Genomic DNA, 24,627 nt, shown 5'->3' with positions numbered 1-24,627 from the left:
TCGCCGGGGGAATGCGGCCCGGCAGCGGCTCTGACACGCTTTGCCTCTCCTAGGAGCACCTTCTGCTCCATCATCGCGCAGCTGACCGAGGAGACCCAGCCGCTCTTCGAGACCACGCTCAAGTCGCGGGCTGTGTCCGCGGACAGCGACGTCCGCTTCACCTGCATCGTCACAGGTAATGGCCCCTGCCCACAGCCCAGTCCACAGGAGCCACGAACACCACACACAGCGAGGCTGTGGGCTCAAAGCCACATCTCCATCGAGTCCTCTCCACCATGGCAGGGTGTGGCATGGGAGTGAGGAGCCTGAGGGTTGGTGAGGGCTGGCGCGGTTCCACTGTCTCCCGTGTGCTCACGCTGTGTCCAGGAGGTCACACTGTGTGCCATAGGATTGGCTGCCTTGTCTGAACACTAGGGGTGATCACAGGCGCTCCCTGCGTGGGGGGGGGGGGGGCTTGTTATCCACGGCAGCGCTGTGAGAACCAGTGACCGCTAGGAATGGAGGCTGTGGTGGCTCATGTCACTCAGGCTGGGCCGAGTGGGAAGCAGAGGACCCCTCCCACCCCACCATGGAAGCAGCAGGCACCACACCACCATGGACCACCCCAACCACCCTTGGGACCATTCTGCCCTGGCTCAGGGCCTGCAGGCCCCCACCCGCAGAGTGTTCTACCCCTTTCTAGACACCCATCTCAGGACCCTGGGTCCTGGTGCTCTCTCAGAGCCTGTGTTTTGGCTAGTCTGGGGTCTGTGTGGTTTCCAGTTGTGACATTCTCTGATCCTGGGGACTGGTCCACTCCAGCTAGCCAGGGAGCCCCACGAGCAGCTATGCCTCTTGCCTGGAACCCCTCAGTGCAGGCTGAGAACTTTGGTGGCCCCGAGGTGCTTATGTGGTGCAATGGGCCCCACCGTGGGGTGTCTCTCCACTGTCCGCAGTTCTTTGGGAGGAAGCCGGCGGTGGCAGCTGCCAGGGAAGGCGATGTTTTTCCCTTGTAGCATCTTCACACTTGTCCCCTGTTCCAAGGAGTTTCCATCGGTTTCCTAGAAAAGCCCAGGGCTCTCCCCACTCCTCAGGCCCTCGCCTTTTCTCTAGTCAGAATATCTGCCATCGTTTAAAGAACATGAAATGCCATTTCACCAAGTTAGTACATGCACATAGCTTCACGCACTTCCAATGCTATGCAAAGACGGTTGGGGGAATAACTTGGGTCTTTAGTGGAGCGGGTTCTGGGTCCTCTCAAGTTTATTCCTGTAGCTTCTTCTTGGACCTGCTGGGTTCCCAGTGAGAGGTTTTTCTGGGAGTTATGCAGATGGGAGCGCAGGGTGGGCTTATTTTATAATGTCTGCCATTCTGTCAGACAGTCTTGCTCTTACCTTCAGGGCAGAACTCAACATATTGGCAACAAACCTCACTCTGACTACTGTGAGGAGAGAGCAGCTCCACTGGTGTGAAGTAGGCCCAGGGTCAGACATTTATCTACCTTCGGTCTGCTTGTTTTGGTTTATAACACAGGGTCTTACTATGTAGCCCAGGGTAGCCTTGAACTCATAACCCTGTTTCAGCCTCTTGAGTGCTGAGATTACAGATGTGGACCACCACTCCTAGACATGTTTCTAAGGGCTTTTGAAGCACCTCTTTCCTGTGGCTGCCAACTCTTCCATCTTGTGGGGATATTCTGGTGTTCAAAGAGTAGCTCTCAGGGGCTGGGGATATAGCCTAGTGGCAAGAGTGCCTGCCTCGGATACACGAGGCCCTGGGTTCAATTCCCCAGCACCACATATACAGAAAACGGCCAGAAGCGGCGCTGTGGCTCAAGTGGCAGAGTGCTAGCCTTGAGCGGGAAGAAGCTAGGGACAGTGCTCAGGCCCTGAGTCCAAGGCCCAGGACTGGCCAAAAAAAAAAAAAAAAGAGTATCTCTCAGTTTCCCCACCCCTAGCTTAGGGCTTGGCTGTCTGGAACCCGCTGAATCTGTTCTCCCTGCCTGTCCGCTTCTCCAAGCTTATGTGAGTGCTCTGTCCAACAGCGTGTACATGCATGGCTTCGTAGGTACACATGCCTGGCCTGTATGTGCACAGCTTGCACATGCATGTGCATCTTGTATGTGCACATACCTGGCACATGGCTTGCACACATGCAGGCACCTTAGTTGTGCACACACACACGCACCTCCTGCATACGTGCACTAGGTTTTGTACATGTGTACAGCCGAGAGTGAATGAACCACACTCCCGCCTCTGTGTGTTTTATGACATCATTCACAATTTCCAGGGACAAGCAATGCATTCTCCCGTACTGCCCCAAGCCCCCACTGCCATGGCGGCATGAGGGTGTGTGTGATGAGCCAGCGTGGGGGCTGTGCCGTCCATTCAAATGCACTCGGGTCTAGCTGGACTCAGATGCTTGGGGGCTGGGCAGGTTCCTGGGGCCAGAGGGTAGTCCTGAGGGATGAGGTCATCCCTCAGGACGGGCCGACACCTGTGCTGGCCACAGACACATGCGCAGTGATGTAACCAGGGCTTTACTCACAGTGGAAACATGGGGCTCACTTTACAGCCAGGGCTGCCTGAGCTGTTCCTGGCCGCGTCCCTCAGCTTCGCCTCCCCTGCCCCTGTCGCATTTCCCAGCATGCCCTTGGCGCTGCCCTCCCCAGCTGCTCACTGGTCTTCTGTCGTTCATGCCCTGCTCCCACCTTGCTTTCTTCACTCCCTTATTCCTCTTCTTGCTCACCCAAAGGTCTGCGTGTGTCAGCCTTCGGGCTTGAACTCAAGGCTTTGGACTTTTGATTGGCTTTCTCCCTTATGGCAGGCACTCTACCACTTGAGTCATGCCTCCAGTCTGGCATTTTGCTGGCTAGTTGGAAATGGAGTCTTGAAACTTTTCTGCCCAGGTTGGCTTCAAACTAGGATCCTTTAGATCTTTTTTTTTTTTTTTTTTTTTTGCCAGTCCTGGGGCTTGGGCTCTGGGCCTGAGCACTGTCCCTGGCTTCTTTTTGCTCTGCCACTTGAGCCACAGCGCCACTTCTGGCCGTTTTCTGTATATGTGGTGGTGGGGAATCGAACCCAGGGCCTCATGTATATGAGGCAGGCACTCTTGCCACTAGGCCATATCCCCAGCCCGATCCTTTAGATCTTTGTGATTCCCCCTGAGTAGCTGGGATTACAGATGTGAGCACCAGCACCTGACTCAACTGGTCTTTATTAAGCATCTACTACATACAAGACACTGTTTAATGCTGGTGGAGATGTAGTGGTGAACAAGAGACCATTTCTGCCCAAGTGAGGCCTGCTTCTAGCAGGAGAGACAGCGTCAGGTCCTGTGTATGGAGGAAGTGAAGGCTGGAGCTAGCTGGAGGAGACGGGAGGACCTAAACCCACATTTTCTAAAATCCTGTCATCCTTCAAGTCAAATGCCACTCACTCTAAAGGCCTTCCCTCTCCCCAGCAATCCCCAGGGATTGCTCCCTTCTCCACCCACCGCTGAGTTTTCATCTATAAATATTTCATCAGCATTGACTCCATATCAGGTCCCATTCTAAGAACTGGGGACCCAGCAGTGTTAGACACAGATCCCGGCTGTACTCCCTGGGGTGGGGTGGGGGGTGGGCTGGATGAGCTCATTTCATCCTGTACTCTGGGAAGAAAAACAAAGGAATTCAGAGCCCTAGGAGGTGCTGGGGAGAGGGAGGCGCTGTTTTTGCCAGGACTGTGGAGTCCTCTGTGAGGATGTGGTAGAGGTGAACCAGCAGAACTGTGGGGCAGGGGAAGAGGAGGAGAAGCTGGGCAGTAATGGGGCCAGACCCCAAGGGCCGAGAGACAAGGGAGCAGAAGTGAGCTTGTGCTAACTTTATTTCACAAGATTCACTCTGCCTGTGGTGGTGAGAAGGAGCTGAAGAGAGGACAGGATGGAACAGCGAGGTCAGTGAGGAGAATGACATGGCAGTGAGGTGGGCTGGGGGCCCCTGCAGAGAAGGGGCTGGGTAGATAACCTCTACTGGCCCCACTCCAGGACCAGGGTGGGTAGATAAAGGTATTGGATGGGGCTGGGAATGTGGCTTATGGTAGAGTGTTTGCCTTGCATACGTGAAGGCCTGGGTTTGATTTCTCAGTAACACATACAGAAAAGGCTGGAAGTGGTGCTGTAGCTCCAGTGGTAGAGTGCTAGCCTTGAGCCAAAAGAAGCTAGGGACAGTGCTCAGGCCCTGAGTTCAAGCCCCAAGACTGGCAAAAAAAAGGTATTGGACGGATGGATGAATGGACAGATGGATGAGTGGATAGATGGATGGATGGATGGGTGGGTGGATGAACAGATGGATGAATGGATGGATGGATGGATGGGTGGGTGGATGAACAGATGGATGAATAGATGGATGGATGAGTGGGTGGATAAACGGATAGATAGGTGGATGGACAGACGGATGGATGGATGGATGGATGGATGGACAGATGGATGGATGGATGGATGTTAGCTATGTTGTTAAGTAATACAGCTTAAGAAGTTGGAATGAAAAAAAGAGAGCTCTTAACAGCCATGGGACGGTGGGGCTTTGGGAAGGGGACTTGTGGGGCTGAGCCCTTATGACAATGGTGATGTGGGATAGGCCACTACTAGTCAACACCTTCTGGAAAGTCCTCAGTCCCCACCCTGCTAGGAGGCTAGAAAATTCCTCCTCCATGTTTTCCTTCCCACAGAAGGGGGAATGGCTCAAGCTTTGGCGGGTTCTGGCTTCTGGAATGGAGCTTAGCCCTGGGTGGGCTTCCAGAAGGCCTGGGGGAGGTGGTCCAGTCCTGCTCTTCAGGCGGCCAGGCTCAGCCAGAGCCTGCAGTCTCCTCCCTCTGCTCTGGAACTCACCCTGCTGTAACCCAGGCTCCCCTTCCTTCTCAGGATACCCCGAGCCCGAGGTGACATGGTATAAGGATGACATGGAGCTGGACCGTTACTGTGGCTTGCCAAAATACCAGATCACTCATCAGGGTAACCGCCACACGCTGCAGCTGTACAGGTGAGGGACACACCTGCTCTGCTCTGCCCTGCCGGAGGCTCACTGCTCCTGCTCTTCGCTGGGGGACTCCCGAGGGCGGTATGGGAAGGTGGCTGACAGAAGAGGTGAGTGCAAACAGACGAGGTCCTGACCCACAGAAACATTTTCCATGAGGTTGGCTGCCAAAAACAGCAACCATGTCATCATCGCTCCTCCGAGGACTGTCACCTGCTCCGGCAGGGAGCTGAGCCCGGGGCTAATTCCTCATGGAACAGCGTGGCCTTGGTCGGCCGCCACTCTCTCCTGGCCTCAGTTTCCTCTAATTCAAGGGAGGAGGATGCATAGTGAGGGTGGGGCCTGGGTGGAGAGGGCCCGCAGACCGGTTCTGGGAGGCTGGGCCTGAGAGGGAGAGGTGATAGCTTGTGCTCCCCTTCTAGGTGTCAAGAAGACGATGCTGCCATCTACCAAGCCTCTGCCCGGAACACGAAGGGCATCGTGTCCTGCTCGGGGGTCTTGGAGGTTGGCACCATGACTGAGTACAAGATCCACCAGCGCTGGTTCGCCAAGTTGAAGCGCAAGGCTGCGGCCAAGATGCGGGAGATGGGGCAGAGCTGGCGGCAGGGGCCTGAGGCTGCAGACGAGGCTGAGGCACTGCGTAAGCTCAGCCCCGACCGCTTCCAGCGGAAGCGGAGGCTCAGCGGGGCTGAGGTGCAGGTCCCCCCCACCCCTGCTCAGGAGGCTGAGGATGGGACCCCAGCTGCTTGGCAGGAGGGGGAGATGGAGTCCGCCCAGCACCCAGGCTTGGGCCTCATCAACAGTTTTGCTCCTGGAGAGGCTCCCACCAATGGGGAGCCGGCCCCAGAGAATGGAGAAGATGGGGAACATGGCTTGCTGACCTACATCTGTGAAGCCATGGAGCTGAGACCTCAGAGAGCCCCCCAGAAGGAGACCGGGGCCAAGAAGAAAAGGAAAGATGAGGAATCGAAGCCCAGCCCGAGGAGGACAGAGCCAGACAAGGCAGCCCTCAGCCAGCGCCCTTCAGAGAATGGCAGCCCAGACTCCACCAAACCTGATCCCTGCGGGGTACCGGGGCCCAGGGCCGCGCAGCAGGCCCAGGCCCAGCCTAGAGGCAGCCCAGCCGGGGGGCCAGGGGCTAATGGGGCAGAACACACTGGGAAGCCAGCCTCCCTGATTGGTACTCAGGACAAAGGCCGGGACACCCCGGCCCCCAGCCCAGGCCCAGGTGCAGAGCCAGAGGTGTATTTCTCCCTGAAGGACATGTATATGGAGAGCACCCAGGCACACAGGCTGCAGGGGGTGGAGGAGTCCCCACCCCTGAGTACCAGGGCACCCGGATTGAGTACCTCAGGGAAGGAAGCCATCAAGGCTAGAGGCGAGGGGGCACCAACCGCGCCCAGCCACCCCACACCCTCCCCGGCGCCCCCACCACCCCGACCTTTCAACAGGAAGAGATTTGCCCCTCCGAAGCCCAAAGGGGAGCCTTCAGGCATTGTGCCCCCCAATACAACTGCGGAACACGGGGCCCAGGGCTCAGGGACTGCCCCACCTCCGGCCTCCACCTCTATCCAGGTGCCAACGCCCCCAGCCCGCCGGAGCCACGGTGCCCGGGACAGCCCCTGGCAGGGCCGCACCGGCCCCAGGACCGCAGGAGAGGTGAGTGGCTCCAGCTCGGGAAGCTGAGCTCATGGAAACTGGCCGTCACCGCCTGGCAGCCAGGGGCTATTTATAGATGGGGGTGGGGAGGGCAGCAGTGCCAGCCAGGGGCAGAGGACCACACAGGTGGCTGGTCTCCAGGCACCAGGCAGGAGGGCAGTGTAGCCTTGGCTGTGTCTTCACAGCCAAGGGGCCGTGCCCTGGAGGGAGGGGCGGGAGGTGCTCTTCCCTCCATGGTTGGGGATGGGCTGCGTTGGGGCTGCGGTGTTTTGGTGTTTTTGGAGGGGGAGGAACAGCAGGAGTGTGCTGTGGTGTGCAGCACCTCTCCACCCATGTGGTCATTAGAAAATTTGCTTTCTTTCTTTTTTTTTGGTCTGAGATTTAGACTTGAACTCGGTACCTGATGCTTTTGTTCATTTGCTAGCTTGTTACTAGTGGAGCCAGGCCTCCAACCCCAGAAAATTTATTAAATACTAAATGTAATCCTAGCCCTTAGACTCTGGGACAGGAGGGTCTCAAGTTCAGGGCCAGCCTGGGAAGACCTACCACAAGACAACAACAACAACAAACAAACCCAAGCTCTCTCCGTTCTGGGCTCACCCGAGGTTTTTAGATAAAGTCCACCTCTTTGCATATCAAGGTGTGGTCTTGGGAAAGTCATAACATCTTCACCACAACTGGGCACTGGTGGCTCACACCTGTAATTCTAGCTGCTCAGGAGGCTGAGATCTGAGGATTGCAGTTCAAAGCCAGCCCAGCCAGGAAAGTCAGGGAGACACTTATCTCCAAATAACCACCAGAAAAACGGAAGTGGTGCTGTGGCTCAAGTGGTAGAGCTGAAGAGCTCAGGGACAGCATCCAGGTCCAGAGTTCAAGCCCCAAGACCAAAAATAAATAAATAAATAATCTTCACCACCACCACCACCACCACCATCATCATCATTATCACAGCTTCCCAGGGCATACTTTCCTCAGGGCCTGGTACATGTTAAGAATGAAATAAATGACAGGTGGTGTGAAACACTACTAGGTGGGAGGCAAGGGCGAGCTGTTCTGCTTGGGAACACGAGTGTGGCATTGTGTTTTGGGGAGGCTGAGAGCGGTAGCACTCAACAAAGCAAGAAAGCAGGTGGCACCCGCCTCAAGGACTTGAGCAGGACTGAGAGGAGAGGAGAGGAGGGCTCTGCCATGGGGGAAGGGCCCAGGGCCCTAGGGGCTTAGAGAGAAGGAAGACAGCACCTTACATAAGGGCGATGGGACACTGAACTAAGAAAGGATTGCTCCAGTTTTACTGGGTGTCCTGGATTTCTTGTTGATCCTGGCAACCCTAAGCGATGATAGGCAAATGGCCTGGGGGCCTGGGAGCAGGGACTCTCTGGAGAACAGGAGGAGCTCAGGGCAGAGGCCAGGCAGTTTCCTGGGGAAAGGTGAAGGGTAGCAAAGGTGGTTGAACCCCTGGGGCGGCCAAGAGAGAGGATGTTCATAGGGTGGGAGAGCCTCGGTTAGGGGGTGAGGTTCAGGGGTGATGGAGACTCAGTCTCACTTCGGTGGGTACTGAGGTTAGGCTGTGTTCAGAAGGCATTGGAAGCTGGGCACCAGTGGCTCACACCCATAATCCTGGCTACTCAGGAGGCTGAGATCTGAGGATTGAGGTTTGAAGTTAGCTTGGGCAGAAAAGTTCCCATGAGACTCTTATCTCCAATAAACTACTCAAAAAAGCTGGAAATGACACTGTGGCTCAAGTGGTAGAGTGCTAGCCTTGAGCACAAAGAGGCTCAGAGACAGTGCCCTGGCCTGGAGTTCAAGCCCTAAGATTGGCAAAAACAAAACAAAAGGCTGAGAATGTGGCTTGGTGGTAGAGTGCTTGCCTAGCATGCATGAAGCCCTGGGTCCGATTCCTCAGTACCACATATACAGAAAAAGCCAGAAGTGGGGCTATGGCTCAAGTGGTAGAGTGCTAGCCTTCAGAAAAAGAAGCTTAGAGACAGCACCCAGGCCCTGAGTTCAAGCCCCAGAACTGGCAAAAACAACACAAAACAAAACAGGAGGCTTTGGAGTGGCACAGGCTCAATGAAGGACCTCAGAGCAGGTTCTGGAGCTGGCTCCTGTCTCTTGCCCCCTGTCTCTTGTCCCCTGTCTTTTGTCCCCTGTGTCTAGTCCTGAGCAGAGCCACGGGGAGTTCACAGCAGTCCAGGGGCTCTTGGAAGGGTTGAATGCAGGGCAGGTCCATAGAGATACCCTTCCAGGGCCCCAGGGAGCTCATTTAGAAAGTGACCAGGCTGGTGGCCAAATCTGTGTACAAATCTGGCATCTCTACCTACAGGCAAGGGCAGTCCCACTCCAGGAGGTCCTGCCCTACCCCCCAAAGGTGGGCACCCCTCCCAAAGGTGGGTGGGGCTGCAGCCCTGCCAGCTGTCTAGGTTGGATTTATTGCTCCTGAAAAGCCCAGGGTGCCAGGGGGTGGGGAGTGTGTGTGTGTGTGCACGCACGTGTGCACATGTGTGTGTGTGTGTGTGTGCGTGTGTAGCTCAGTAGTAGAGCAGTTAGCTGGGCCCCCTGATTCTATTTCCAGCACTGCAAAGGAAAACAAAACAAGGACAAAAACAAATAACAAAACTGCTAAGGCCTTCTATGGTTTTATTTTTTTAAGTTTTAAACCTTGTTTGAAGTATGTGTGTGGAAAATGTATTTGGCATGCATCTAGCTTCCTAAGCTGTTGCTTCTTAGTGGATGAACTTGTTTTTGCATATTTGTATCCTACTGAATGTGTGTGTGTGTGTTTATGTGTGTATGTGTGTGTATGTACGCACATGTGTGCTGATACTGGGGCTTGAACTTGGGGCCTGGGTGCTGCCTCTGAGCTTTTTTGCTCAAGGTTGGTGCTCTACCATTTGAAGCACAGCTCTACTTCCAGCTTTTGATGTTTCATTGGAGTTAAGCATCTCATAGACTTTCCTGCCCAGGCTGGCTTTGAACTGTGATCAGATCTCAGGTCTCCTTCAGCGACTAGGATTATAGGGGTGAGCTACCAGTGCCCAGCTCATGGGAGCTGGGTGTCCCCATCAGAAATGTGTTTGACAAAGGTCACTTGGGCTGCGGTGACACAGAGCCCTCTGTAGGAGAGGCAGAATTGGAGCCATGGCTACCAGGAACAGTTCCCAGTAGCCCGCAGACGCCAATGCCAGTGGCTTGGGGGAGGCAGGTGGTGAGAGGGGACGGAAGGGATGGACGTTGAGATGGGCATAATGGGGGAGGGAAGGAAGGGGAGCGGGAGGGAAGCTCCCATCAGACCCTGCCTTCCCAAATTTGTGTACAGCAGGGGGCTTGTACAGAGCTAGCACTTCCTGTGCATATTGGTTGATAGATCTCATTCATCTCTCCTCACCCCTGAGTGTCAGATGTTAAAGAAGGTTCTAGTATGTGTAGTCAGGTCTTCGCATTGGTCCCTGTGTTCTCAGGTCTTGGAGTTCCAGGCTGCCGTAGCTCCTCCTGTGTCTGCCAGCAGGACGCCCCCTATCTCTGGACATCAGGGTGGCGTGGACCCCATGGATACAGAGACCCTGGAGGAGGGGAGTGTGGGCCCAACCCCCGGAGGCCAGGGAGAGGCGCGGGCCCCGGGGGGCCAGGCGGATGGCACACCAGAGGACACCACCCAGTGCACACAGACAGACCGGGAGATGCAGGACAGCGAGAGGCCGGGGGCACACAGGAGTCCCCACGAGGATGCACAGACAGTGGGGAGACAGACCCCAACAGGGGTAAGGGCGCAGGAGGACCTGGGAGATACAAAGATGCAGACTGGCCTCAGCCCGCCATCCAGGACCCCCAGACTCCCGCCCTCAGAGGGACTCAGCTCGCCGCTAATGGAGTTTGTGCTGACCCCAGAAGTGAGTCACCCTGAAAAACCTAGTTTTGTGCTCAGATCTGAGGAGCCCGTAGCCACAGCCTCCAGAAACCATGAGCACTCCTCCAGGGGTCCCCCACCTGGGAGTCCAGGGAGCCCGGCACAGGAGGGGAGCTTGGAGCCGCCTGGATGGCAGGAGCGGTCAGACTTAGTGGAGGACAGGCTGGAGAGCGGCCTGCCCCAGTGCCCTAAGGAGCAGCCATGGGGAGAGGAGAGCTCGAGGCTGCCCGCCACTCCTGTGTGCCCCCCACAGGAGAGGCTCCACAGCACCCCACACGGGAGTACAGGTGCCCTCCTGCCCTCCGGGCACCAGGCCCTGCTGAGTTCTGCCCCCACACTGCACCTAGGGCCAGGGCCCCCCGCCCAGAGTTACCCACCAGGAGCCTCGGCTGCCAGTCATGGGGGGGCCTGTGCCAGGAAGGTGGGAGAAATGGAAGAGGAGCCCTCAGGTGCCCGGGCCTGTGACCCCGGCCTTATAGATTCCCTGAAGAACTACCTGCTTCTGCTGTTAAAGCTGTCCAGCACAGAGCCCAGCAGGGCAGGGGTGGAGGCAGAGGCCCCGGTGCCCAGCCCCACTCCGGTGCCCGCCGTGGCCGGGCTGAGTCCCTGCACGTCCAGGCGCATCCTGGAGCGCGTGGAGAATGAGCACCTGGTGCAGAGTGCGCAGACGCTGCTGCTGAGCCCTGCCACCACCCGCCGCCTCACTGGCCTCCTGGACCGCGAGGTGCAGGCTGGACGCCAGGCCCTGGCGGCTGCGCAGGGCTCTCAAGGCCCCAGCCCCAGCCCCAGCCCCCTCACCGTCCCTGCCATTGTGGTGGATGAAGATGAAGTGGCCCTCAAGGGGCCCAGCCTCCCCGAGTCTTCCCAGGAGGGAGGCCTGAGCACACTGGCCACAGAGAACAGCCCCCCAGAGCCCTGCCAGGATGAGGGGGTCCCTGGAGAGGCCCCCACAGACCTTCCTGCAGCCACACCCGAGGAGCTGGCCCTGGGGGCACGGAGGAAGAGGTTTCTCCCCAAGGCAAAGGCAGCAGCAGATGGGGAAGCTAGCAAGCCTGAGGACAAAGCTTCAAGCCCCACCGTCTCCCCCCGGGGACACAGGAAGAGCCTGGCACCAGGGTCTCCAGGGACACCTGGCAGGGAGAGGCGCTCCCCTACCCAGGGCAGGAAGGGCAGCATGCTGCAGGTGCCCCGGGCCGACGAGGAGCCTGCAGCGGGAGACCTGGGCCCAGACCCCAAGTCCAGCAGTCAGGACGCAGAGCCAGCGCCAGAGGAAAACAAGCCCAGGAAGGCCCAAGACCTGCTCAAAGGTAAGGCCTAAGGAGGGTGGCTAGGACTACGGGCGGTCACTCCTGGACTCTCACCTACGAAGAGGGCAGTCCACTGCTAGGGACAAGCCAGTGACTCTGGATCTGCTGGGAAGGCCTGGCTCTGTTCCCCCCACACCATAAGGGGCCAGTCCCTGGTTCTACCCTCGTGAGCCTCTGAGGGGTGGACGGACAGGAGGGCCTGGGTGCACTCATGGCGTCTCAGCGCCATTATAATCTCTTCTTTATGGACTTGTCCAGGACCAGGATGTGGGGGATCCACATACAGGTCCAGGGGGGATCCGAGGGAAGGGAGAACTTCCTTCTGCCCTGAGCTGATGGCCAAGGCCCTCCCCTGATGAGCTGGAGGCGGGTGTGGGGTCAGGCAGAAGGCAGAAGTTATGTGAGGGTTCTCATCCTGCTCTACCAGGGACACTGGAAGCTGCAGGCACAGCCAGAGAGGTCAGGAAGGTGGGGTGGTCTCCCCAGGTGGGGTCTCCCTGCAATGGGCCCCTCTCTCAGCCCCACAGGTGATTCGCAAGATCCGGGTGGAACAGTTCCCAGACGCCTCGGGGAGCCTGAAGCTCTGGTGCCAGTTCTTCAACATTGTTAGTGACTCGGTGCTGACCTGGGCCAAGGACCAGCACCCGGTGGGAGAGGTGGGCAGGAGGTAAGCCACCTGTCCACCTCCACCAGCACTTCCAGTGGCGGCGCTCAGGTGGGCACTGTCAAGCACGTTGGAGCTCGCTTAATCCTCATAGTAGCCCCAAGTGGGTTCTCTGGCCCCCAGTAGGATGCGAGAAAATCAGGGCTGAGGTCTTAAGTGACTCACTCAAAGTCACGCAGACAGTGAGTCAAGATGGCTGCCTACAGCACCCTTCATCCCAGCTCCAAAGTCGGGGCACAGTGGCTCCTGAGAGTGGTCTCTCTGAGAAGGGTCTCCACTCTCTGCACAGCGCTGGGGACGAGGGGCCAGCGGCCTTGGCCATTGTGCAGGCCTCTCCGGTGGACTGTGGCATGTATCGATGTACCATCCACAACGAGCATGGCTCGGCCTCCACCGACTTCTGCCTCAGCCCTGAGGGTAAGTGAGCCCCATGGGGACTTAGCCCGCCTGGCTCTGTGGGGTAGGGCATGGGGGATTCTGCCAGCCTGGCACGGTGGGGTAGAGCTAAGCCTGCCTGGCGCTGTAAGGTGTGGAGGGGTGGGAGTTCTGCCAGCCTGGTGTTGTGGGGCGCCCTTCTGTGTGGATGCACGTTGCCTGGGCAGACTGGCCTCTTCTTTCTCTCCACACAGTGTTGTCTGGCTTCGTCTCCAGGGAAGAAGCTGAAGGTATGTTGCCCGGTGTGGGGAGGAGGGCCTCTGCAGGGAGGCCCCGGCCTCCCCCAGATCCACACACTGCCCCCTGTGAGGCTCCGGTGAGGCTGGCTCAGGAGGGTGAAGGAAGTCGGACTGAGGGAAGGGGTAGCTAAGCAGGGGCTCAGTCCCCTGCCCCATGTTGAGGGCAGGATAGGACGACTCTCCTTCTGTGCAGAGTTGTTCCCTGGGCTCTGAGTGCCGTGCTGATCCACACAGGGAGCCTGCCGGGAGCCCAGCTTCTTGGCCCCTGCCACAGACACCAGGGTGGCCTGGGAAGGACTGAGAGCCACCCCCTGGCAGTGGCTGGATTCTTGCCATGGTAGGCCTCTGGCCTGCACCTGCAGGAGGCCAGTCAGTGAAGTGGTGCAGACACTTGCAGCGCCATTTGCCAGCATTTGTTCCATCCTTCCATCACTCCTTCACCCCTGCCCTTCATTCAGTTAGGAACCCTCACCCCAAACTTAACTGGCCTTGGTTCTCAGTCCTTCTATCTCTGCCTCCCAAGCGGCTGGGATCACCATCCCTGGCCTCCTGCTGTGGTCTCAGTGGCTTTTGGACAGCTTCCTTGTTTTCTGCCTTCACAAAATGCTTCCAACTTGCTGCTGCTCTCCCAGATCGCGGCTAGGCAGCCTCTGGTGACTTTAGTGGGGTTCAGCACGACCGAGTGACCGAGTGCCATGCTGCTCGACGTTTAGAGGCCTGGGCCCTGCCAGTCCTGTGCCTCATCAGGCTTGGTTAGATGATTTGATCACCGCATTGTGGTATTGATGGCTGCGGCCATGGCCCTCCCTGGCACCTGACAAGCTGTTTCTGCCCCCACGCAGCTTGCAGTCTGTCAGGGACTTGAGCCACCCCCAGCACAGCCATAGACAAAGTAGATGCAGCGGGGAAAGAGGGCAGCGTTCAGCTCTTTCCCTTCTCTCTGCACCCTGCTTTGGCGAGGGAGTGTCTCATCGGCACATGTCTCTGTGATCCCTTTCAGTTGGGGAGGAGATTGAGATGACACCCATGGTGTTTGCCAAGGGTCTGGCGGACTCTGGTTGCTGGGGGGACAAGCTCTTCGGGCGGCTGGTGAGCGAGGAGCTCCGTGGAGGCCGATACTGGTGTGGCCTCCGGAAGGCCTCCCGTGCCAGGGTCATCTATGGGCTGGAGCCCATCTTCGAGTCGGGCCGCACATGCGTCATCAAGGTGTCCAGCCTGCTGGTGTTTGGGCCCAGTGGTGAGACGTCTCTCCTGGGCAGAAATTATGATGTCACCATCCAGGTATGGTGTCCGCTCCTTGCCCCTCCTTCCCTCCCCTGACCCGAAGCAGAGGCAGAGGCCACCTCCCCTTGCTCATCAGGCTCCAAGGCATGTGTGGAAGAGAGGCTGAGAGGCAGCCCAGACTCTGGGCCTGTGGCCTGAGAACGGGGCAGATTGAAAGCATTTGGAGCCTAGTTTTCAAACTCCACCCCCCCCCCACCGTGGAAACCCAGTCTCACAAAATGACATGTGAGATAACAGGAGTAGTGTGGTTTGGGGGGGGGGCGGCTGGGCACTGCCACGTGGCATGAGGACCCCAGGAAACAGAAAACTCCAGAACACCTGGGCTTAAATAGAAGCCCCCCCCATCCCTGTGTCATTCAGAGAAGATGAGGCTCTGAGAAGGGAGCCAGATGGTGTAGGCCCCTTCTCTGGGGCAGGAACCCTCCCTGCAGCCCACGGCCTGTGCCTACCCCATGGCCTGTGCCCACTCCACAGGCTGGGCAGCCAGAGAGGAGGGGAGCAGACTGATTGCATCCGGTGTTCTCTAATCTCAGGGGTGCAAGATCCAGAACATGAGCAGGGAGTACTGCAAAATCTTCGCAGCGGAGGCCCGGGCGGTCCCTGGCTTCGGGGAAGTGCCTGAGTAAGTGACCGGGCAACAGTGGGCGGAGTTCCCGCTGGGAGTGCAGGTAACCCTCGGTCAGCCCAATGGCTCCACAAGGTCTAGAAGTAGAAGATGTCTCCACTTTAGACAGGGGTCTGTCCCACCCCAGGTTGTGCTGATGGGGGCAGCAGGCTCTGGGCCTATGGGGGTGAGGTCCAGCTCAGGAGGTCTGGTTAGGCATGGGTGGGAGTGGGCTGTATGGTCATCATTCCCATCCTGTGGTTAAGTGTTGATTCACCCATCTGCCTGGCGTGGGGCTCTGTTCTGGTAGAACCTTCTCCAAAGGCCTCTTATCTTGAGCTGCACTGGCCTCACCTCTCACCTAATCCTGCACAGTCTGCCTGGGGCCCCAGTAGGGTCTGGCTTTAGTCTCTCTCAGGCAGAGAAAGGGTAGGACTATGGGGCCTCAGGTCCCGTTCCTGAGCTAGGGATGGGGAGCCTCCCTGGCCAAGCACAGGCCTGTCAGGCTCTTCTTTCAGCTCCAAGAATACAAACCAGGACAGGAGGGAGGCAAGTTCCGGGCCACACTCCCGCTTACCATGGGGCGCACATGTGTTTAGGATCATCCCACTGTATCTGATCTACCGGCCTGCAAACAACATCCCTTATGCCACCCTGGAGGAAGACCTGGGCGAACCCCTGGAGCCTTATTGCTCCCGGGAATGGGGCACGGGGATCCCAGCTGCCTCCAGCAGCTCTGAGGCCGTGCAGAAGTGCCAAACCTTCCAGCACTGGCTGTACCAATGGACGAACGGCAGCTTCCTCGTCACGGACGTGGCAGGTACGCTGTGTAGGCACTGTGCATGGACGTGAAGGCATGCAGAGGGGCGGGCCACTGTGCAGGTCCCATGCCTGCAGCACTTTCCTATGAGTTCAGCACAGGGGCCATTTTGCATGAAGTCCCAGTACATACCCAGGGCCTCATAGAGGCGGCTTTCAATGAAGTTTTCTCGGAAGGAGGGCACTTGTGCCCCCTTAAAATAGAAAAGTAATTTGGTTTAAAAACAATGATATAGGATCTAATTCAAAACTCATGATTTGGGCTGGGAAGGTAAGGTTTAGTGGCAGAGTGCTTGCCTAGCATGCATGAAGCCCTGGGTTCGATCCCTCAGCACCATATATACAGAAAAAGCCAGAAATGGCTCTGTGGCTCAAGTGGTAGGGTGTTAGCCTTGAGAAAAAGAAGCTCAGGGACAGTGCTCAGGCCCTGAGTTCAAACCCCAGGACTGGCAAAAAAACAAACAAAAAACCCCATCCTTTTCAGAATCCCCCTTTCCCTGCAGCCTTGCTCTGGACCTTCTCATTCTCCAGGCCTCCAAACTGTCTCCCACCATAACATAAGTAGCTTTATTGTTAGGTGTGATGGTACCCGCCTGCTGCCTCAGCACTTGAGAGGCTGAGTTTGAGACCAGCATGTGAGCTGCATAGAAAGAGCCTTATCTCAGAAACAAGTGAACAAATCCCAAACCAAGTAGCTTTCTTGTCACTCCCCCTCTTCCATCAGTACTAGCCTTTTAAAAGTAGAAGCCAATTTAGTCTTTCTTTAGTCTGGTGTCTTTTTAGTTTTATTTCTATGTTCTCTGTTACCCAAAAACTCCTGACAGCAGAAGGCAGCAAGCTGGAATCAGCCTTTGACATTGCCCTTGACCAGTCCTCTCCAAATCGACTCTCTAGCCAGACACACAGCAGGGCACCAGGGCTCTCTAGCATGCAGGGGCATGGTCGAGAATGGCATTCCTTAAACTTGTTTCTGAGAAGAATAGCAAGAAAACATGGACACACACAGGCTTACACGCACATGTGTACATGCATGCACACGCATCTCCATATATTAAAAAGTCATCACCATTCTATTAATTCATAAATTCATGCTTCTAGTCTTCCGCCATCCTCTAACATTTACAAAATAGTGGGAAGATTAAAAATGGGGCCTAGGAATTGTCCTTGTCTTTGGGAAAATGTGATGACTTAATGTAGCTGTAAGACTTTGGAATCAAAGGAGTTCGGTTTAAATCCAAGTCCCATGGATTTCTAGCTGGGTTTCCATCTCATAAAAATTAAAAAAAGAAAGAAAGAAGGGGCTAGGAATATGGCTTAGTGGTAGAGTGCTTGCCTAGCATGTATGAAGCCCTGGGTTTGATTCCTCGGTATCATATAAACAGAATAAGCCAGAAGTGGTGCTTTGGCTCAAGTGGTCTCAGTAGCTACTCAGGAGGCTGAGATCTGAAGATCATAGTTCAAAGCCAGTCCCGGGCAGGAAAATCTGTAAGGCTTTTGTCTCCAATGAACCACCAGAAAACCAGAAGAGGTGCTGTGGCTCAAAGTGGTAGAGCACTAGCCTTGAGTAAAATAGCTCAGAGGCAGTGCCAGGCCCTAAGTTTAAGCCCCATAATCCACTGAAGAGAGAGAGAGAGACAGAGGGAGGGAGGGAGGGAAAGAGGGAGGGAGGGAGGGAGGGAGGAAGGAAGGAAGGAAGGAAGGAAGGAAGGAAGGAAAGAAGGAAGGAAGGAAGGAAGGAAGGAAGGAAGGAAGGAAGGAAGGAAGGAAGGAAGGAAGGAAGGAAGGAAGGGAAACCAAAGCATAGCCAGGCATGACATTGCTTTCCTGTAATGCCAGTACTCAGGAGGCATGGGCAGGAGGATTGCAAGTTCAAGGCCCACCTGGCCTATATGTGAGATTTTGTCTTCAATAACAGTGACAATGAAAGGAAACCCAAGTGCAGTTGGCCATGTCATTCTGTCTCCCCGAGCCTCAGCCTCCAACTGTTTCCAGCGATGGAATCTTCCTGCCCTGGTCCTTAGATACACGTTCAGGGCTCACCAAGTTTGGGGGAGCCTCCTGCATGCTCAGATGCCATGCTAGTGTCAGGAACCACTGGTGCCATGAGAAAGGAGCGTGAGCAGCCATGTTCATTGCACAGTACTGTTTCACACTGCTGGAACCTCCCATGCGTGCTCATCTCAGCACTATTGGGCAGTTGAGAGTTTAAAGACAGTGATTCAGGAAGTTCCTTTGAGAGAGAGAGCTGGGCTGGAAATCCGGGTCTGGCTGACCCCACAGCCCACACTTGTTCTCCTATACCACAATAGCAAAGAGCGGCTCTTAGAAAGATCCTGGGCTGTTTGAAAATGAAGAAACTGGGTCACACGCCTAATGTGTGAAGGTTAAGATGCTCTGGCAGAGCAGCCGGGCTGAAATGTCTTATTTCCCTGTCACCTCTCTGAGGGCTGTCCCCTGAGGTCACCCCCGGGTGCAGGAGAGCTCACAGCTGCCAACAGGAGAAGTGTAAATCTCCCCATATCTAGTGTCAAGTCCCTAATTTCTCCTCCTTCCCCTCATCTCTCTCATCTGGGAGACTTCTAATCTGTTGAGACAGAGGTCAAAGTTTTAGTCCAAAGCCAGGGCCAGTCCAGCGGGTGGCCTGGCTTGTTCCAGTGGAAGCAAGCTCCTCCAGCCAAAAAAATCAGGAACATGGGCCATGAACTTAGCCTTGCAGCTAGCGCTGCTCCGACAGTGCTGTTACTGAGTGAACCAGCAACTACAATGGGCCAAGGTGTTGGTCTAAGACGTTGGTCTTCTCTCCTGGGAGAATGGAGGTATGGGGGCCCCTGGTGGTGGTCTGTGGGTGGTGGTTATGAGGAGGCTCTGAGAGGATGCCAGCACCCCCAGGAAGTTCCTGCCCTGCATGGTGTCTGTCTGTGCTGGAGACGAAGGGCCCGGAACCCGGCTGGGCTCCGTCATGGCCTCTCTCTTTCTTAGGCATTGACTGGAAGATGACTGATGTGCAGATCGCCACCAGATTGCGAGGGTGAGTGTTCTTGGGGTTGGTGTTCGGGTGCCCAAGATGATGCCCCTGTTCTCCTAACTCCGTATCCCTGTGGACCTGGGCCTGGAGCCACGAGGTCACTGTGGGGGTGCTGCCCCCCATGCCTGGTCTCAGGTCTCAAGCGGCACTCTAATGCCACCCGGTGTCCCCACAGTTGTGGCCCCCTGTGTCTCCCCACTTCTCACGTGAGAAGGGCCTGCAGTTCTGCTGTGGATCTGAGTCTTCATCAGCTTTTTTTTTTTTTTTTTTTTAAAGACAAGCTGTGAACTGGGCACCAGTGGTTAGCCACTCAGGAGGCTGAGACCTGAGGATCTCAGTTCAAATCCAGCCAGGTCAGGAAAGCCCATGTGACTCTTACCTTGATTAACCACTAAAAAGCTGGAAGTAGAACTGTGGCTCAAGTGGTAAAGTGCCAGTCTTGAAAGCTCAGGGACAGCTCCCAGCCCAGAGTTCAAGCCCCAGGATTGGCACACGTGTGCACATGCACGCGCACACATACTCATATTCACACGCACCATGCTCCCACCTCAGTGTGGTCACATGGAGTCCAGTGTTGGGTAGAAGGAGTAGTTTTGATTTGAGACGGAGGTTCTGGACACTGCCACCTGATGCAGTCCCTGGGGGTGTGCTCCGCTGCTGGCCACCCCACAGCCAGACCAGGGCCTGTCACATGGGCTGGAACCCACTCCGTGATCCCTGTTTGGCTGCAGATACCAAGGCCTCAAGGAGAGCTGCCTCCCCGCCCTGCTGGACCAGTTTGCCTCTTCCCACCAGTGCAACCTCTACTGCGAGATGCTGGGGCTGATGCCCCTCAAGGGCCCTGAGGCTGCCCACCCTCAGGCCAAGGCCAAGGGCTCCAAGAGTCCATCTGCTGGCCGGAAGGGGCCCCAGCTGAGTCCTCAGCCCCAGAAGAAAGGTCACCCCAGTCCCCAGGGCGCCAGGAAGAGCGCACCGAGCTCCAAGGCCACCCCTCAGGTCTCAGAGGCAGCCCCCGTCCAGGTACCAGGTCACCCCCTAACCCAGGAGGGGGACCTTAAGGCCCCGGGCATGCCGTAACCCCAACAGGAGGCTGGGGGCCTCCACCCAGCCGCAGACCAACCAGAAAGCAGCTTGAACCGGATGGACATTCTTAACACAGGACTGGAGAAGGGGCCCTTGTGGGACGCCTCTTGGGGTCCTCTCTTAGCCCTTCATCCTAAGGCCTGGGGCTGGCAGGTGGCCCATGGGCCTCTCCAAGTGCCAGCCCCACCCAGGGCTCCTGGGCCTTGTTGAAGTTTACACTCGCCACTGCCAGAGGCTCCGGAGTCCTCTGCATGCATCCTGCACCCCAACCTTCTCCCCTCCCCCTGCCCTGGCCTAGCCCTGCAGTACGGGTGGGGAGAGCACACCATGGAGCTTTCACTCTGCACTTGCCCTTTCACCTTATCCTGGCCTCCCCTGACCTCTGCTGGGGCTAGCCTGTGACTCTCAGGGTTCCTTCTTCCAGCGACCTGGCCTCTTCCATCTCAGCCTATCCCCAGCCCCCACAGGGCTAAGGAGCCCCCAAAGCCGACTCTGTGCCATGGTCTTTGCCAGTGGGCTCCAGCTCTTCGTCCCAGTCACTGACACTCACTCCCTGTACCCCACGGCCTCAGCTTTGAGCCCAGCTGCCACCCGCCGCCTGCCCTTCACCAGCTCCTTGCTTGTCCTCAGTCCAAAGGCTCCATAGCCCTGCTCACCAGTGCCCAGGTGGGGGACAGACCCTCTAGCCTCTCCTTGCACCCCAATATGTTCCTCCCCTATGTCTCTACTTCCTTGTTTGCGAGGGGACACCTGGCACGAAGGAACGCGAGCACCTGCAGCCAGGCAGGGTGTGTGTGCTGACTTAGAGGGGCCTTGTGCATTGCCCTGAAGTGAGGATGGTGGGGGAGGAAGAGCAGAGCCCTGTGGGGCTCAGCCGCATCCCCATGGCTGCCTCTGCTATGACAAGGCCCATCCAGGAGCAGCTGACTCTTCCCCTCCCCCACCTGTCCATGGGTCTGGCCTGGCATGGCCTGACATCTCCCTTCCGTTCTGACATTTCTAACTTCTCTACCTCCTCCTGGCTCAGGCAACTCCTCAGCTTCCGCTTGCCCCTGGTTCCCTCTCTTCCCCCAACCTGTACGTCCAGGTTCCCTGGGGGCAGTGAGTGAGGGGCTGGCGTTCACTCGCTTATTCACTCAGCAGACATATTCTGCGTAGCCTCTGCCCAGGCCGCTGCTAGGAGACAAGGCCCAGGCTGCTGCCTTCAGGACTTGTGGGTGTAGGGCAACAGAAATGAACTTGGACCAACCTAAGCGGGAGAAAAGCTTCCTGGGAAAGGATGTCAGGGCGGCTCACAAGACCGATTGAGTGGTTGAGCCAGTAGCCTTGTGGAGGGCAGGAGCGAGGGGGCACCAGGACTTGCCTCAGGGTGCTATGGTCAGTCTCCAGGGGTGTTCAACACTTGGGATTCAAATTCCAGGGAAGAGAATCTGGCTTAGATGGCAGGATCTCATAGATTGTGAGAGAGGCAGTTTTGCAAAAGATGAGGATTCTTGCCAGAAGAGTGAAAGTCAATAGGCTTTCATGGGTAAAAGGTAGACACATGTGCACATGCGCGCGCGTGCGCGCACGTGCGCGCACACACACACACACACACACACACACATTCTTCCCATCTGATGTATTACAGCTCTCTGACTTCCATCCAGAACAAGTTCTACTCTGCTTGTGGAACTTAGGTCAGTGACAGGGCTACTATTCTCCCAAGTCCAGGATCACTTGTGATAGATAATCTCTTTTCTAGTTTTGCTATAGTCCCACTTCGAAATTCTGCAGCCTGTGGGGTAAACCAACCAATGCAGCCCAGTGGGGTTGAGCCACTGTGTGGTGTTTCTGCCTCAGGGACTTTCAAACCTTATACCAGCCTGGCTCCAGACACAGGCAGCGTGCCCATCCAGCCCAGGAAAACTCAAGCTTCCTCCTGCAAGCCTGAGGCACCCTCCCCAGGTGGCGTTTCTGGTGTCGTAGCTGAGTTTTCACCACACCACTCATCATCCACCAAGCCACCGCCTGTGGCCTGTGGGAAGCCTACAAGATGAGTGTGTGCCCTGGGCATCCACCCAGGACTTGACTTGCTGCTAAAGTGCATTCTCTTGTCAATGGAATGAGTGAGGAAAGTACCAAGAGATCATTGTGGGTCTTGATGGCAGGGAAGGAATGATGAGTAGAGAGGCATGATGGGTAAAGAGAGGCATGATGGGTAAGGAGAGGCATGATGGGTAATGAGAGGCCTATAAAGGGCTATATTGGCCAGGACAGGTGGAGATGGGATGGTGAGAGGAGGAGGAGGGAAAGAGGAAGTGCTCTACACACATTGCTGTGTCTTGAGAGCCTTGGTCTGGAGCAAGCACAGTGGTGGGACAGAGAGAAGGGGTTCCTATTGGCCACAGCATGCCAAGGCCCTAATTCCTGGGGTCCCCTAGCACATTTTTTCTCATCAGGACATGCACAAACACCCCCTTCCCACCCCCAGAGGGCCCTTCTGTGTCATAGCCTCTGTCTGCTCCCTGATGAGACGCTGGCTTTCCCAGGAGGAGTACCCACACTTGCCCCAGACCCAATCCAGAGCTGGCAGCTCCCGAGGCCAGTTCATGGGAGTAAGGTGCCCCTGAGGGGGGTACATTGCCTGGCACCGGGCCGTGGTGGTAAGAAGTTTGACCTACATTGTGAAGGAAATATGCTGATGCCAGTAGCCCCCAAAGCTCTTTGCACAGGTGCAGGAGTTTGCGTAGATATCTTGCAGTTGCTGGCCTCTGACTTGTGTGCCTGACCACAGCATGGGAAAAACTCACCCCTGATTCGTCTATAGACACCAGATTAATAGGCCTGACTCCTTTGGGGAAGACTGGACGGAGGACTCCTGGTGTGCACTTGAGAGTTAAAATCAGGTTTTCCTTGAGTTACCGGGATCATGAACTCCCGGCCAGCTCAGGTCTGGATACTGAGCGGGATCATGGCTTTACCTTGGCAGCTCGAGGCAGACTTGTCAGCCACCCCCAAAGTCTTTGATCACAGGAATTCCTAGGCACTATCTCAGGGCTATCTGGCTGTTTTACTTTCTGGGACCCAGCCATTGATAAACCACAGCTGTAGGTCTCATTTCCATGTGCATGCCCATGATGCCTGCCCAGCCTGCTCCTTCTGCCCCTCTGTTACCCACCGCAGGGAGCTGGTTTTCACTGTAATTCTTCCAGCCAGCATTCGGGCCATAACCCATAGGGCGGCCCATGTTCTGGGCCTGCAGGAAGACAGGGAGAGGGTGGGGGGCTGGATGCATGCCAGAGACCCAATAAAGCATTTGCGTCACCTGAAATCTCTGAATTCCTGCCTTTCTTTTTTGTTTCTCATAATCCTCGTCATCATTACTTTTATCATTTTGTGATACTGGGTTTGAACTTAGGATTTCAGGCTTGCTGGGTAAGTGCTCAGCTATGGAGTCATATCTCCAGCCCTTTTCTTATGCCTGTTATTTTTTTTAGATGAGGGTCTCCCTTCTGCCTGGAAGGGCACTTAGCCTGCAAGCCTCTTATTTTTTCTTCCTCCCAAAGCTGACATCTCAGGAACATTACCACCACGCGCAGCTTCTTACATTCAGATGGAGCCTCACGGTCTTTCCTGTCAACTGCCCTGGAACTGCTGTCCTCTCCATCTGCTTTCTATAGAGCTGGCCTGACAGGAGTCATCCCAGGATGACTGGCGAGTGGTATCACAAACTTCTTTTGCCTGGGTTGGCCTCAGACTATGTCCTCTGGATCTCAGTCTCCCAAGTAGCTAGAATACAGTGTGAGCCACTGGCACCTGGCTGGTCTATCTCTAGGGGCGATGGTGGTGTTCTCACTATGTTTGTCCAGGTTGGCTCCAAGCACCCAAGCTCAAGAGATTCCCCAGCGGGGCACAGTGGCTCATGTCTATCATCCTAGCTATTCAGAGGCTGAGAAAAGGAGGATTATACTCCAGGTTAGCTCGAAAGGGTCAGGGGGTGGTGGTGGGGCGTGAGACCTTATCTGAAAAATAAAGCTAAAAGAGTTCGGAATGTGGCTGGAATGGTGGAGTGCCAGCTTTGAAGTACAAGGCCCTGAGTTCAAAACCCAAAATGAAACACATCAGTGAACACGTAAGGACAGTGGCATTATGCATGCCATGCTCTGAAGCAGGGTGAGACAGAAGGCCAGCAGGGGGTGGAAGCCAGATTTGGTGGTGGTGAGGTTCCAGGAGCCTTCTAGGGCTGAGATCAGAAAGATGTTAGTCTTGGGGAGGGACAGGAAAGAGCCAGGCAAAGGAAACAACCAGAAAAGGCCTGCAAGGCCCTTCTGTGGTAGGAACGCTGGGATGGGCACTCACTCCTCCCTGGCCAGGCATACCTGGGTCCCTGGCTGCTAGAACCGTGGGAGTCTGCAGATAGGAGCAGCTCCCCCTGGGCAGGAGGTGCCCCCTGCCGGTCACCACACACCCCAGGACAGAGTGAACAGAAGGACTTTCTCTGACAGTAGCACTCCAAGGACCCGCAAAGATCTGGATTTTAGGCAAGGTCTTCCGTCCAGCGGGCAGGCCGCTCTGCCTTCGGCTTTTGAACGATCCTAGGGTCAAACACCAACCACACACATCCAGGCC

General features: G+C 56.2%; 1 protein-coding gene across 2 annotated transcripts in view; it reads left to right on the top strand.

Annotated features, from left to right (window-relative positions):
* Alpk3 (alpha kinase 3) overlaps window positions 1–23,323 on the top strand; it is a 32,143-nt gene extending 8,820 nt beyond the window's left edge. For both annotated transcript variants that reach the window (XM_048329870.1, XM_048329869.1), the window contains 12 exons: window positions 54–175; window positions 4,882–4,999; window positions 5,416–6,652; window positions 10,111–11,863; window positions 12,383–12,530; window positions 12,817–12,944; window positions 13,157–13,192; window positions 14,202–14,482; window positions 15,019–15,107; window positions 15,689–15,909; window positions 18,888–18,936; window positions 19,665–23,323. In XM_048329870.1, coding sequence (XP_048185827.1) covers window positions 54–175; window positions 4,882–4,999; window positions 5,416–6,652; window positions 10,111–11,863; window positions 12,383–12,530; window positions 12,817–12,944; window positions 13,157–13,192; window positions 14,202–14,482; window positions 15,019–15,107; window positions 15,689–15,909; window positions 18,888–18,936; window positions 19,665–20,010 — 4,528 coding nt within the window. In that variant the 3' untranslated portion in view covers window positions 20,011–23,323. The remainder of the gene's footprint in view (window positions 1–53; window positions 176–4,881; window positions 5,000–5,415; window positions 6,653–10,110; window positions 11,864–12,382; window positions 12,531–12,816; window positions 12,945–13,156; window positions 13,193–14,201; window positions 14,483–15,018; window positions 15,108–15,688; window positions 15,910–18,887; window positions 18,937–19,664) is intronic.
* Window positions 23,324–24,627: the final 1,304 nt, after the last annotated feature.

This window comes from Perognathus longimembris, chromosome 20 (assembly GCF_023159225.1).
Source record: "Perognathus longimembris pacificus isolate PPM17 chromosome 20, ASM2315922v1, whole genome shotgun sequence".
NCBI lineage: Eukaryota > Metazoa > Chordata > Mammalia > Rodentia > Heteromyidae > Perognathus > Perognathus longimembris.
The sequence above is the reverse complement of the archived record's forward strand: the minus strand, read 5'-3'. Positions and strand labels throughout refer to the sequence as shown.